The sequence below is a fragment of the Plasmodium falciparum genome (genome assembly GCF_000002765.6).
Source record: "Plasmodium falciparum 3D7 genome assembly, chromosome: 12".
Lineage (NCBI taxonomy): Eukaryota > Apicomplexa > Aconoidasida > Haemosporida > Plasmodiidae > Plasmodium > Plasmodium falciparum.
In genome coordinates, this window is record NC_037284.1 from 725,001 (window position 1) to 740,824 (window position 15,824).

The 15,824-nt window shown below is 17.8% G+C and overlaps 4 protein-coding genes across 4 annotated transcripts; all 4 read right to left on the reverse strand.

The window, feature by feature from the left end:
• Positions 1-840: 840 nt before the first annotated feature.
• PF3D7_1218500 (dynamin-like protein, putative) lies at positions 841-4,837 on the reverse strand (the record flags this gene model as incomplete). Its single annotated transcript, XM_001350551.1, has 5 exons — positions 841-863; positions 1,037-1,112; positions 1,219-1,370; positions 1,527-3,812; positions 4,189-4,837. 5 exons carry the CDS (start codon positions 4,835-4,837, stop codon positions 841-843), a joined length of 3,186 nt encoding a protein of 1,061 aa, XP_001350587.1.
• A 2,336-nt stretch (positions 4,838-7,173) lies between these two features.
• PF3D7_1218600 (arginine--tRNA ligase) lies at positions 7,174-9,959 on the reverse strand (the record flags this gene model as incomplete). Its single annotated transcript, XM_001350552.1, has 7 exons — positions 7,174-7,218; positions 7,321-7,447; positions 7,579-7,681; positions 7,840-7,929; positions 8,086-8,205; positions 8,330-9,487; positions 9,830-9,959. The coding sequence occupies 7 exons, from the start codon at positions 9,957-9,959 to the stop codon at positions 7,174-7,176; spliced, it is 1,773 nt and encodes a 590-aa protein (XP_001350588.1).
• Positions 9,960-11,334: 1,375 nt separating this feature from the next.
• PF3D7_1218700 (conserved Plasmodium protein, unknown function) lies at positions 11,335-12,825 on the reverse strand (the record flags this gene model as incomplete). The annotated part of the gene is made up of 1 exon (XM_001350553.1): positions 11,335-12,825. One exon carries the CDS (start codon positions 12,823-12,825, stop codon positions 11,335-11,337), a length of 1,491 nt encoding a protein of 496 aa, XP_001350589.1.
• Positions 12,826-13,356: 531 nt separating this feature from the next.
• Positions 13,357-15,255, reverse strand: PF3D7_1218800 (secreted ookinete protein, putative; the record flags this gene model as incomplete). The annotated part of the gene is made up of 8 exons (XM_001350555.2): positions 13,357-13,730; positions 13,886-13,954; positions 14,048-14,107; positions 14,214-14,262; positions 14,468-14,524; positions 14,604-14,646; positions 14,742-14,967; positions 15,084-15,255. The coding sequence occupies 8 exons, from the start codon at positions 15,253-15,255 to the stop codon at positions 13,357-13,359; spliced, it is 1,050 nt and encodes a 349-aa protein (XP_001350591.2).
• Between the last annotated feature and the right edge of the window lie 569 nt (positions 15,256-15,824).

Consider the following 15,824-nt stretch of genomic DNA (forward strand, 5'->3'; position numbering starts at 1 on the left):
TATAATTTTAATATAGAGAATACTTTATTATAATATAATAAACAATTCTTTCTTTTTTTTAATATATAACAAAAATTATATATATTTTTGAAAAGGAAATATTTATAAATGTTGTATATGTATATATCATAATAAATTATATGAATTGTTTTTATTTTCTTCAATATGTCGTTTTTTTTTTTTTTTTTTTTTTTTTTTTTTTTTTCACCCTGCATATTAATAAATAATACACTTTATTATATATATGTGTTTAATTAAAAAAAAAAAAAAAAAAAATGAAAATTGTAATATATGTAATATATATATATATATATTTATATTTTTACAGGAACATTTTTTTTTTTTTTTTTTTTAATTTAAAAGAGGAGAATATTTCTTTTCTATAATAAATAAATAAATATATATATTTCATATATATATTATATATTTATGTTTGTATGATTATTATTTATGATAATTTATATTTTATAAAAAAATATCACACTTTTAAATGTTTTAAAAATAATATGTAAAATTTAGACGGTTAATTATATTTTATATGTGTGAATATATACATATAAAAAGAAACAAATGTATTCATCGATATATGTTTATATATATGACAAAATACATCTAACAAATTAATATAACCAAAAAAAAAAAAAAATAAATAAATAAATAAATAAATAATATATAAATATATATACATATATATATAATAATAATATAAATTGTTACATTTTTATAATTATCTTAAAATGTGCGGAAAATCAATGTAATAATGAATAATAACAGAAAAAAAAAAAAAAAAAAAAATAATAAATAAATTATAAGAATTGGGGCATAATTAGTATGAGCTCATCAATCTTCTTCTTCATAAGAATCTACAAAAAAAAAAAAAAAAAAAAAAAAAAAAAAAATATATATATAAATAGATATATACATACATACATACATACATACATTCATACATATTTATTTATTTATTTATTTATATATATAATATTTCATTTATATCTGCTTGTTTTTAAAATTAAGAAAATTTTTCATTTCCTACCTGTTCTATGCCAATTTTTTTTATCTTGACTGAAATCTAGTTTGGTAACAAAATCCAATGTACTTTCCTTGGATAGCTAAAAATATAAAATAAAAAAAATAAGATATGGCATAAAATATACATACATATATATATATATATATATATAATATATTATAATATAACAAATTATGAGTGCTTACATTATTTTTCAAAAGTTTAATAGAATTAGCCACAATTGTAAAATATTGGTTAAGTCTTTTTTGATTTTCTATCTTTCTCAATATATTATCTCTGTTATCTATTATACTGTAATGGGTCATTAATTCTTTGTCATCTATTGGTACAAGTACTCCTATAAAGTAAATATATATATGAAACATAAGAAATATATGTAAATATATAAATAAATAAATAAATAAATATATATATATATATATATATATATATATATATATATATATATATAAATACATACACATATATATATATATGTGTGTGTGTTCCTCACCGTTTACTTCCTTGTTTAACAACTTGCTCTGTATATACTTCTCCAGATAACTCTCACAGTCTATCGAATAATCCAAAACATTAGCCAAGTGTTTATTTTTAGGTAATATATTATTCAAGAAATGAGCATATATTTTTGTAGCAAGGGGAACAGATATTAACATTTTGATTGCCCAGAATTGTAATTTGACTTCTTCTTGAATTAATTCTTTTGATCTTGATTTTTTATTTATCTTTACATCTGTTAACGATAATTGATGATTTCTATATGCTAGATTTTGTTTTACATTTTTATTTATTAATGACATAGTTGGTTTAACTCCATTTGGAGTTAAGAAATTATCTTCAAATAATTTACATCCATCAAAAATTTCTTCAATAATTTCAAAATGTACTGCATATGTTTGCTCGAAAACGATATCTTTCATTTCACCTGCACATACAATAGCTCTTTCTTTACAGAAATTATGTAATGCTTGATTTAATTCTTCTATGAATTTTTGATTCGTACTTAATAAATAGATATTTTCATCTATATAATTATTTTTAATTTTTCTATTAATTTCACCTAATCCAGCTTTGAATACTCTTTTTAATGCTACTGCAGCTGAGCAGCTAGCTAATTTGGTGAGATGTAAAATATTACCACTTATATTAGCTTGTAATAGATCAACAATTAACGGTTTCCAATCACTTTGATCTACTATATTATGAATACTTCTCATCATTTGTAAAAGGACTTCATCTGAAAATTCTTTTTCAGGTTCTAATTTGGATATATTATATTTTAACCATTTACATATATATGTTATAGCTAACTGGTTTAATATTTTTAAATCAGTATGTGGTCCAGCAATTCTTTTTAAGATATCATCATCATTATTATTATTTTCATCATTTTTATTTTCGTCATCATCATTTATATTAATATTGTTATGATTATTATTATGATTATGACCATGATTATGATTATTTACATAATCCATATAAAGGTCAATAATTTTTACTGATATAATTTCATCATTTTTTGATAGGTTACGTATAAGTACATCTTTAATTTTACTATTATTATTAAATACTTTTATAATTTCAGCTTTATCAAAACCTACCCAGCCATCATCTCTTACCATTTTATACCACACTTGTAATCCGTTTAAAAAGGATGGATCTCCATTTAATGTTTCCACCGCTTTAATAACGGTTAATCTGTCCTTTTCAACCGATTTCACTTGTACTTGTTCATCAGTATTATTATTTCTAAAATAAAAATTCACAAGAATATTCTTACCTTTCGCATCAGATTGTGCATTTTGTACAACACCAAACATATTACTTTCTTCTTTTGCTAACATAAATCTCACAGGAACACCTTCTACTAGTAAAGGTTTATTTTCTATTTTGATTTTATCTAAATCCATATGATTTTCATAAGAATCGGTTCTATTATTACTATTATTATCATCAATACTATTATTATTTAAATTATTTAAACCATCATTCATATTATAATTAAATTCCGATGATGCAGATTTACTTAAATCCATATCATTACTATATCTAGATAAATATTCATTTAAATAATTTAAAAAATTTTCATCATATAATCCTTGTTTTTCAAATAATTCAACAGCTAATTCATTACCATCTTTTAAATTATCCATTAAGGTTCCACCATATTTTTTTAAGAAATTTTCTCCATTTTTTGGTAAATTCAATATAGGATAATTTCCTGTTAATAAATTAGAAACAATATTAACTAATTCACGGATATATAATTTAACTTGTTCTCTTACACTTAATATATTTCCTTTATTATATAATTCTTCTAATTTCTTATTATAAAAGTCCATCTTCGCTTTTTTCTTTTCTAACTTAACTTCAACTTTACGTAATTGTTGTATTAAGATATTCATAAATTTACTATTCACTTCCTGTTTAAATTTTTCTACATCAAAACAATCGATCAACTCTTTTTTTATGGAATCATTACAATCATTCTCAAATTTATTTAATAATAAATCTAGTACATTCTTTCTACCATTCAATATTTTAGAATACATCGATATACGATTTGTTAAAAAATCGTTCTTTTCTTTCTGTTCTATCGGAATAGAAAATAATTCTAATAAATATAAGGGAAGTACATTATCATTATTATCTGTGATACTTCTCTTCTTAACTCGTTCGTGTAACTCCGACAGGGTCTTAATATTCGTAAGTTCGTTGTTTAGAAATTCTAGTGCCCTCGTTCCCACTACGATGCACTGTTTGGGTTGCAGGCCCAGCCCTAAAAGGATAAAACGGAATAAAAATTATGTCCATATAAATAAATAGGAACATGATCATATATACAAAAAAAAAAAAAATAAATAAATAAAAGGAAAAACACCACACATAAATGGATAAATATATTCCCATATATATAAATATATATATATATATATATATATATATTTTTATTTATTTATTTCATTTTTTATTTATTTTATTTATTATATTTTTTTTTTTTTTTATTTATTTTATTTATTATATTTTTTTTTTTTTTTTTTTTTTATTTATTTTATTTATTATATTTTTTTTTTTTTTTTATTTATTTTATTTATTATATTTTTTTTTTTTTTTTATTTATTTTATTTATTATATTTTTTTTTTTTTTTCCTTACCGAGCGGACGGGGCTTCAATATAAATTCTCTCAAATTATAAGGCCAGTTGGCTGGATCATCAGAAGCCTTTTTTACTAATATATATATATCATTAGGAAAGTTCTGAACATAATTTCTAACAATTTTTCTCGTTAATTCTGAACCTGCTTTAGAATCATCCTTAATTCCAGGCAAATCAACAAAAGTTGCATAGATACCACCCGGTATAGAAATTTCGACTTCTAATTCTTTTAATATAATAGATTCATTTAAATTTAACATAATTGCTTTCATTTTTTCATGTAAGTCATCTATATTTACTTTCTTTTTATTTAAATAGCATTCAATTTTATTAGTATCACTAGGTTTTAATATTATGACGATGGGTTGTTTTGTTCCTGTATCAGTACTCGTATATCCCATAGGACCACCCATAATAAAATCTAATAAAGTTGTTTTCCCCATAGATTGTTGCCCAAAAACAACAAGTCTTGGTAATTCATTATGTATATTACATATTTTAAATATTTGTAAGGCATATAAATATAATGCATTTGCATTTGTTGTATCTTTCATCTTATCATAAAATACTTCAACCAACTCTAACTTCTCTCGACTTATAGAATTTAAGTCGAATATCTTGTCACTCCCATTACCATGCTCCATCATTAATTATTTTCTATTCAATAATTTTATAAATACATATATATATATATATATATATATATATATATATATATTAATACATATATATTTTATTGTATATAATAAAATATATATATATATGTTTCATATAACTTAAACAACAAGAATTATTTTCTTTTTATATCTTTTAAAAAAAATACACTATATAATATATATATATATATATATATATATTAGATTGTTACAAAATTTACATAATATTTGGTTTTTATTATAAATATTAATTATTTTGTTATATATTAACAACAATAATTTGTTATATATATATATATATATATATATATATATATATATTACATAAATATTATATAACAAACCAAAAAAATAATAAATTATAAAATAAAATCAAAGTCTAAAAATATTTTTCTACATAATTATATATCATTTATAATATTAAAAAAAAAATATATATAACAAAATGAAAATATAAATAAAAAAATAAAATATATATATATATTATTTATATAATATATTTTAAAAAAATTTATACACTTGCATTCTTTCTTTTTTTTTTTATAACAATTTTTATTAATAACTATAGAAATAATATAAATAAAAACCACCCATAAAAAAAAAAAAAAAAAAAAAAAAAAAGTAAAAAAAAGATTCACTATATATATTATAAAATAAAAAATTACATATATATATTATGTATATAATAAAATAATTTATTAAAAATATTATTAAAAAATAACTATATATATATATTATTATATTTTAATATATAATTTATAATTTTGTATTTTATTATTTTATAATAATATATTAAATTTAATATGTATAATAAAATATTATATTTTATTATATAATAAACCTATAGAAATAAATCTAAAAAATATTAAATATATTTTTTTTATCATTAATATTATATATATATATAAATATAATATATATATTTTTTTTTATAATATACCGAAAAAAATTAAGGTTTTATATATTATAAATATTTAAAAAAAATTTATACGATATTATAGATTAAAAAAAATATTATATACAATTAAAAAATAATACATATGAAATATTATTATATTAAATTGTTAAAAAGAAAAAAAAAAAAATTCAATTTGTATTTATATATTCATATATATAATAATATGAATATTTAAAATAATTATTTCAAAAAAAAAAAAAAAAAAATAATATTATATTCTTACATTTATTTATATATCTATATAACTATAAATATATTTATATATATATATAATATTATTATTTTTTTTTTTTTATGCGCATTCTAATAAAATATATTTATTTAGATATTTATATAATATGTAAGCATATAAAATTAGGTTTTTTTTATTATATTCTTAAAATATTGAAAAATACTAAATATTTTTTTTTAAATGCAGCATATATATATATAATATTTTTATAAAATAATGGTTTATATTTTATCATAAGTAGTATAATATTATTTATTAATATGTAAAAAAATATATTCATATTAAATATAATAATAATATATAAAATTATAAATTTACCAAAATGAATATTTTTATATGTATATAGAATATTTTATTTGAGTACCACCATGTAACTTTTTTTTTTTTTTTTTTTTTTTCTAAATTTAAAATTACCTCAAAAAAATTATATAAATAATCTATATTACAGATAAAAATATTTATTAAAAAAAAAAAAAAAATATATATATATATAATACATATTTATTTAATAATAATAATAAAATAATCGCCATGTTATATTTTTATATTTTCAATGTTTTCGTTTTATATATAAATATATAATATTTTCATTTTTCATTCTACAAATTAAGATCTATATATATTTTATTATAAAAACGTATAAAATGAATTAAATTTTTTTTTATATAAATAAAATGTATTTCATTTTTAAGAATATTTATAAATACAAATAAATAAATTAAAAAAAAAAAAAAAAGGAAAAAAAAAAAGGAAAAAAAAAAAGTGTTGATCACATATATATATATATATATATATATATTTATAGGATTAAAAAAAAATCTATTTATAAAATATATGAAAATAAAATGAATTAAAAATTATAATAAAAAAAAATAAAAATATAAAAAATATTAAAATATTAAAATATTAAAATTTCATAATATTGTTTCTAAAATGTAGTATGTATGTGTGTCAGTTCTTGTATTTAAAAATATATTTAAAAAACAAACAAATATATAAATAAATAATATTATCTTTTAATAATAATACATATGATATTCTTTTTTTTTTCAAGTAAAATATATATATATATATATTACAAACTTTTCTTATTCTCAATATAAGCATATTTTTTTTTTATATATTATTTTATTATCTTTATAATTTTTCAATTGGCTTCATACCTAAAAGTTCCATACATAACTGAAAAAAAAAAAAAAAAAAAATATATATATATATATATATATATATATAATATATATATGTATAAATTTTTATTCTTGTATTTCCTTATTTTTGTTATACCTTTAATAACGATTTAGTTATTGAACATAAAAGTAATCGCGACTTTTCATTTTCATTATTCAAAACTTTACAGTTTTCATAAAAAGCTGTAAAGGTCGTGGTTAAATCGTACATATATTCTGCAAGTCTATAAAAAAAAAAAAAAATAATAAAATAAAGAGATAAAAAAATGAAAAATTGAAAGAATGAAATAATTTATGTAAGAATGTTCATCTTTATAAAATTTGTTGTTTTTTTTTTTTTTTTTTTTTTCCTTACTTATGAACTAGCATATTTTTTAATATATAGTAAAAGATATCTGGGAATTTCAAAATATGTAATCCTAAATTTATTTCGTAAATGCTAGTTAAACTTAACTCATCTAAAATAAAAGGAAATAAAATATACATATATATATATATATATATTATATATATATTATTATGTACTCAACTTTTTATATATAAATTATATTTTTATATAATTTTAAAATACATAAATTTATGTGTATATATATCATGTATTTATATGTTTTATTACCTTTTGATATATCTTCCACATTTATGGTAGATTTTCTAAAAATTGAACATATTCTTGAATAACCATATATGATATATATACCCGTATTTCCTGAAAAAATAATAAATAAATATAAATGTAAATATATATAAATATATATATATATATATATATATATATATATATGCTTATGATATTTATAATATAGAATTTTTCTTTTTTTTAAACACATTTCATATTTAAAAATATCCCATTTTTATAAGATACCTTTTACGTTTAACATATTATCATATGAAAATTTATAGTCTGAGTTTCTGTGCTGTTTTAGGTCGAAGTATTTTATGGCACTAACACATAAGGATTCACTTAATTGGTCTATATCCACATCTAAAACACAAATATAAAAATATATATATATATATATATATATATATATATATATTTACTCACATATAACATCAAAATATATACACTTGTATCTTTTTTTTTTTTTTTTTTTTTTTTTTTTTACTTTCGAAGTAGCTCTTTTCTTCTTCACTTTTTGTTTCAATTCTCTGCAGCAAGTCGCGCTTTGCTCTTTCTGTTCCTTCTTTAATTAAATTTATCAATTTAACAGTTGTTCCACTTCGTGTTTTGAATTTTTTATTATCTTCATTTAGAACGAAACCAAATCCTACATGCATTAATTTTGCATTTTTATCTCCCCAGTTCGTTTTTTTAATCAAATCAAATATTGTTTCAAAATGTGTTAGTTGACCAATATCAGTAACATATATAACACAATTACAATTTAATTGTGTTAATCTATAATATAATGCAGCTACATCTGTAGAATCATAACCATATCCCCCGTTCGATTTTTGTAAAAATAATGGTACTTTGAAATTTTCTGATTGATAACATATGGCATCTCCTATATTTGTTAATAATTTACTTTCCTTTAACAAATCCAGAACAGTCGATAACATAGGTACATAGAATGATTCACCAACATACTCTAATTTTATATCTAATATATTATATAACTTATCAAACTCTTTTTTACTACTTTCACATAATTTGTTCCATACGAATTTACAATCTTCATCATTATTTTGTAATTTAATTGCATTTTCTTTAGATGATTTTTCAAATTCTTTATCTGCATCATACATTTTTTTAGATTCTTGATATAAACTTGTTAAATTACTTAAATCTGGCATTTCTTCTTTAAAATTCGGATAATGTGTTTTTATATAATTTATAATCATACCAAATTGAGTACCCCAATCACCTACATGATTAACTCGATGGGTATTAATTTTTAAAAATTCAAATACTCTACATATACTGTCACCTATTATAGTTGAGCGTAAATGACCAACATGCATCTCTTTAGCTATATTTGGTGAAGAAAAATCAACCAGTACATTACCATAATTCTCATTAGATTCCTTTATATCATTTATATTTATACTTATATCTATTTTTTCCCCATTAAACAATTTTTTTAATGATGTCTCAATATAGTCCTTTGATAACTTCACTGTTATAAAACCTTGGGGTGACGATTTTATTTCCTCAAATATTGTTTCGTTTATATTGGAAATTATAAATTCTGATATTTTCTGGGCATTTTCATAGTTTAATTCCTTTCCATATTTTTTATAAATATTTATAGCGTTATTGCCTACGGAAAAAAACAAAACATAAACATAAACATAAACATAAACATAAACATAAACATAAACATAAACATATATATATATATATATATATATATATATATATATGATATATTGCATATACACATGGAGAATAACATTTACATATAATTATAACCGAATAAATATTTTATTTATTATATTATTTTATATTATATTCATATGCTTCTCATTTTAATAAAATTTTTTTCGCTAGCTATGATAATTATGTATGAACAGGTCAGGTAAAAAAAATAAAATAAATACATACATACATACATACATACATACATACATATATATATATATATATATATATATAATATTACATTGATAATGTCCAAATTTAAGATTGGCATAAGTAACAATAGCATCTTCACTAATAGAAGGGAAACATTTTTGAATAGAATTTTGAAATATGGTTTTTATCTTCTTTGTTATACATTCCATTGTTATCATACAAAAGAAATGTAACTATTAATAAATATTAAAAAGGACAAAAATATATATATATATATATATTTTTAAATCTATAATAGTCTAGGTAGTTCAATAAAAAAAAATAATACTATTATAATTTATATAAATATATACATATATATATGATAATGTTAATATAATATTCAAAACAATATATAAACATGTGTATAAAATAAGAGCAAAATATACTACAAAGAAATAATAATATAAACAATAAAAAAAAAAAAAAAAAACTGCAACGATGATGAAAATAATAATATGTATATATTAAATATTTTAAAATAAATTCACATTTCAGTATATTATTATATTTTTTTTAAATAAAAATATTTATATACATTCATACATACATATATATATATATATATATATGGAAAATAAAAAAAAAAATTATTGTAGGATAAATTTGAATAAAATATAAAAATAAATTTTTTACAGATTGAAAATAAATTGATCAAGAATATATTTGAAAAAAAAATTTATTTATATTGATATGTTAAATTAAAATTAAATAAAGGAAAATATTAATTAAAATTAATCTATGAATAAATTTAAAAAAAAAAAAAAAACAGAAAAATTATTTTTTATAGTATAAATTTTATTATAGATTAAATTTAAAATAAAAAATTTTATAATTAAAATATAAGAAATATAGAATTTAGTCATTTTTATAATATAATAAAATAAGAATGTTTCTTCTCCTTTTGTGGCTTTTATTTATTTATATATATATTATATATATATATATATATATTTTTTTTATACGAAAGACTATAATATATTTATTACTTATATATGTAATAAATTATTTTGTGTTTATATGTATTTTTTGTTATTTATCATGTCACCTAAGGAAAACAAATTAACATATAATACAAAATGTTATGATTTGTTTACAATAATTTATTATTATTTTATATAAGTAATTTATTTTTTTTTATATTATTATTTTTTTTTTTTTATGTAAAATGTAATATTTATATTGATTAAAAAGAATATATATATATATATATATATATATATATATAAATTTAATTTATTTTTTTAAATATGAAATTATTATATATGATGATGATATAATAATAGATATATAATATATATATATTATACATGTTAATTTATATATGTATATATATATATATATATATATATATTTTTTTTTTTTTGTTGTTGTAAAAAATTTAAGATGCTTTTAATATAATATAGTATATAATGAGATCTATACTTTTATTAATGATAATTAAAAAGGAAGAAAAACAAATTTATTGTAATTATGATAAATATTATATATATATATATATATATATATATATATATATATATGTATATAATTTTTTTTTTTTTTTTTTTTTTTTTATGCATTTTTTCGAAGCTTTAATATTGTAGACATAATATTTTCCAGATCTTCATAATTATCATCGTCTTCTTCATTTTCCGTACTTTTTTCTAATAATTTAAAATTTTGTTCTGATGATGTATCATAATTTTTGTCATCTCTTATTATATCATGTTCATGTGTAATTATTTTTACGTCGTTATCAATTTTTTTATTTATGATACATTTATCAACTTCCATAAAACTGATTTTATTAATATGTTCTTTACTTTTATTCATTCCATTGTATATATTATTATGAACATTATTATTATTGTTATTCTTATTTATTTTATTATTAATTATTTGTGTTGTTTTTATAGTGTAATCATTATTCCTATTATGTTTTGGATCTTGTGTATCACAATTTTTAGAGATATCACTTTCTTGTTCCCCATCACTTGATAAAATATTGGTCTCCTTAGAATAATCATATATAATAATATTTTCTTCATTTTTATTGTTACATTGTATGTCGCATTTATTTAGATGTGATGTTATCATAGTATGGACACTATTTGTATTGTTTATTAGATTATCCAATTCATCAATATATTTATCATCATTAGGTAAATTATCATTTTTATATAATAAATATTGTGAGTCCTTTTTTATGAAATTTATATTTTCCTTACTGTTATTTTTTTTACAATTATTTGATAGATTGGATGTATTTATATTATAATTATTATTATATATATATTCATGATTCATTTCTACATTAATATTTTTATTGCTCCAATAATTTTTATAATCATTACTAATAGTAGGGGTGATAATTTGATTAAATGATGATGTATTTTTAGCTTTAACATTATCCGATACCATACAAACATTTTTCATATAATGCTGATCATTTTGTTGTATATATTTATTATTAAATGTATTATTTTGATAATTTAAAAATATGTTATCCTCATTATTAATTTGTTCATCCTTTTTGTTAAAAGCGGTATGATTTATATTATATGGAGTAATTTTATTATTACTTATATTATTTTCTGTATCTCCTTTTATGGATAATATATATTTACTTTTTTCTATATTATCCATAGTCATATCATTATGTTCCATGAGATAATTATTATCCTCATATGTCCTCTCACATTCTTCTAAGGTATCAGGTGACATGTTTTTTTTTAATTTAATAATAATTTCATTTTTTTCTTTTAACTCTTTTTCATAATGATCTATCATATCATTTTTTTGCATATACTCGACTTTTATATTTTCAATTTTTTTTTTTAAATTTATATTTTCTTTCATTAAATAATTAATAACATTCAAATATTTGTTTAACATTAGTTTGGCATTTACCTTTTGATTAGTAGTGTAATCAATTATTAATTCTTTATTTATTAATTTCATAACATCATTGTTTATCTTGTTATTATTTTTCTTTTCTTCCTTTACCTTTTCTTGTAATTTTGTAGTAAATGTTGTAATAATAGACTTTTTATTTTTACTCATTGTTAATATGATAAAAGAGGAATATTCTCTTCCTATGTCTTTTTTTTTTTTTTTTTTTTTTTTTTTTTGTTAAAGTAAAGGTTTTTATTAATATTCTTTATTACTTATTTTTAAGAAATTTAAATGGAGATATTCAATGTATAATAAAAAAAAAAATATATATATATATATTAATGTATTAACAAATGTGTATAAATAATTTATAAATAGAAAAACAAAATGGTTTACGAAAAAAATAATGCAATTAAAAAAAATAATAATAAATAAATAAATATATATATATATATATATATATATATATTTTCATAACAAAAAATAGTTTTTATTTTTTTATTTTTTTATTTTTTTATTTATTTATTTTTTTATTTTTTTATTTTTCATTTTTTCTTTTTTCTGTTCTATAATACTAAAAAAAATTTATATTTTTATTATATAATCCTTTGTGTAATAATTAATATCATATTATATTATTGTATTTTTTATTATTATTTATTTTTTTTTTTTTTTTGATGAACGATTTGTCTATCCATCTTATATGTCTGTACAGCATATACCTATTCCTAGATTACTCTCTGATGAATATGGTAATATGATATTGTTAACATCTAAGGAAAATTTTCTTAGAACATTATATACTCCAATATATAATTCCATTTTATTACATAAATGATAATTATTAGGACATGATAATATAGCTGTATTCATATCACAATGGAAACATCCAAAATATATAAAAGAAGGTTCAATACCACTTAAGGAAGCTGAGGCTTCACTTTGTATTTGATCAGTACCTATACTTAAATTATATATCTTTAATTCATCTAATAAAAAAGGGAAATCACAAGAATCTACAGAATAGGGCGCTCCACCAATATATATGGGGGAATCATTCGTTTTTGTAATACCTTAAAAAAAAAAAAAATATATATATATATATATATATATAATTTTCTTCATTTTTGATTATATAAAAAATATGTTAAATATGTACAAATAATAAATATTGTGTAAATATAACACATATATGAAATATTTTTCATCTTTTTAATATTTTTATTACCTTCGGTCAAAAAACTTGAATCTAAGATTCCATCAACAAATAATCTTACATGGTTTATATGTCTAACGACTTATAACAATAAAATTATATATATTATATATATATGAATGTATATTTATGCGTATATACATTTTAATTATATTTATATGTAATATAACGTACCTGTCATATGATACCATTGATGATGTCTTAATTTAAAATTACTCAAAAATTCCTCACCGGCTATATATTATATATACATATTAAAAATTATATATTTCAATGATTTATATAAGGATCATATCATTTTTCTATTTAATTTTTATATAATTGTTGCTATTAATATTACCAGAATTTGTACTTGATGAAGTGCTTAAGACAATTTTGATTCTTCCATTCTGTCATGAAAAGAAAAAAGAATTTTTTTTTTTTATTATTATTTTTTATTCACTTATAAAATGGATACACATAAAAGAAATATATAAGTGTTTGTCAATTGTGTGTATGTGTATGGATTTGTTCCCTTTTTTAAAAAAAATATATATATATATATAAATATATATTTATATTTATTTATATCTATTTATATTTATTTAATTTCACTTTCGTATTTATTAAAATAGCTGGAGAGGATTCTTGTATTTTGTCCTTTATAATTCCCTTCACGAAAATTATACAAATGAATAATTGATATATTAGAATATTAAAAAAGAAAAAAATAATTAATAAAGCAGATTACCTTATGTATAACAGGACAGAATTTTTCTTCCATATTATTTTTCCTTTGAAATGTTGAGGATATATATATATATATATATATATATAAATATATGTACATATTTGTATATATTAATGCTCTGATTTCATTTTCTTATACCTAGATATTTCATCTTGTAATAGATATATAAAAAAGGTATATGAAAAATCAACACTCTTGAAATATTCATCAGAATGTGGTATATATATATAATTTTGCCTGAACAATGCAGAGTTCCCAATTCCTCCAAATCCAGATGAAGCAAAAAATTTTCCATGGGCATGATTCCTATTACCAGTAGAATCAACAGGCATTAAACTATCAAAAGTTATATGTGTAGAAATACCTATATAGAAAGAATGCATAATATGCAATATACATATAAATATTATATACTCTGTATGGATAAGACAGCCATAGGAACGAAATTTAAAACAATTGTAATAATCATAACATTTTAACCATATGGTTTTGCCGATGGTAATAATATTTTTTGTCCATTATTAATACATATGGAGGTATCTATTGAAACATCACATTCTGGTGGTTTTAGTCTTAGATCACATTTATATTGATTATGTGTATATAACCATAATAAAATTAGATACCATATTTTATAAAGATATAATAACATTGTATATGTTCATATAAATTAATGTATATGTTTAATGGTAAATACACGATGAAAAATTAAAGATAAAAAAAAAAAAAAAAAAAAAAAAATATATATATATATATATAACTGTTACGTTTTTATTATATGAAAACTATGATTTTGTGATTTCTTGAAGTAAAATATAGCAGAATAAGCTATAATCTGAATAAATAAATAAATAAATCTCTATATATATATTTATAATATACTTTAATAATTTTATATTTATTTTATAATTTTTTCTAATTTATACTCCTATTAATGTATATACACCAACATTACCTTGTATATCAAAGAATATTTTTTTTTTTCTTAAAACTTATTTTTTATTTATAATTAAGTGTTATATGAAATATATCTATAAAAAAAAAAAAAAAAAAAAAAAAAAAGTTATTTGTAGGTTGTTCAATATTACTCTAAAAAAAATATAACAAGTACAACAAATATTAGGGAATAATATAAAAAAGGATAAATCATATAAAATAAGAAATATATGTATATATTTATATGTGCACGGAATATATCCTTCAAGGATATTAATATAAATT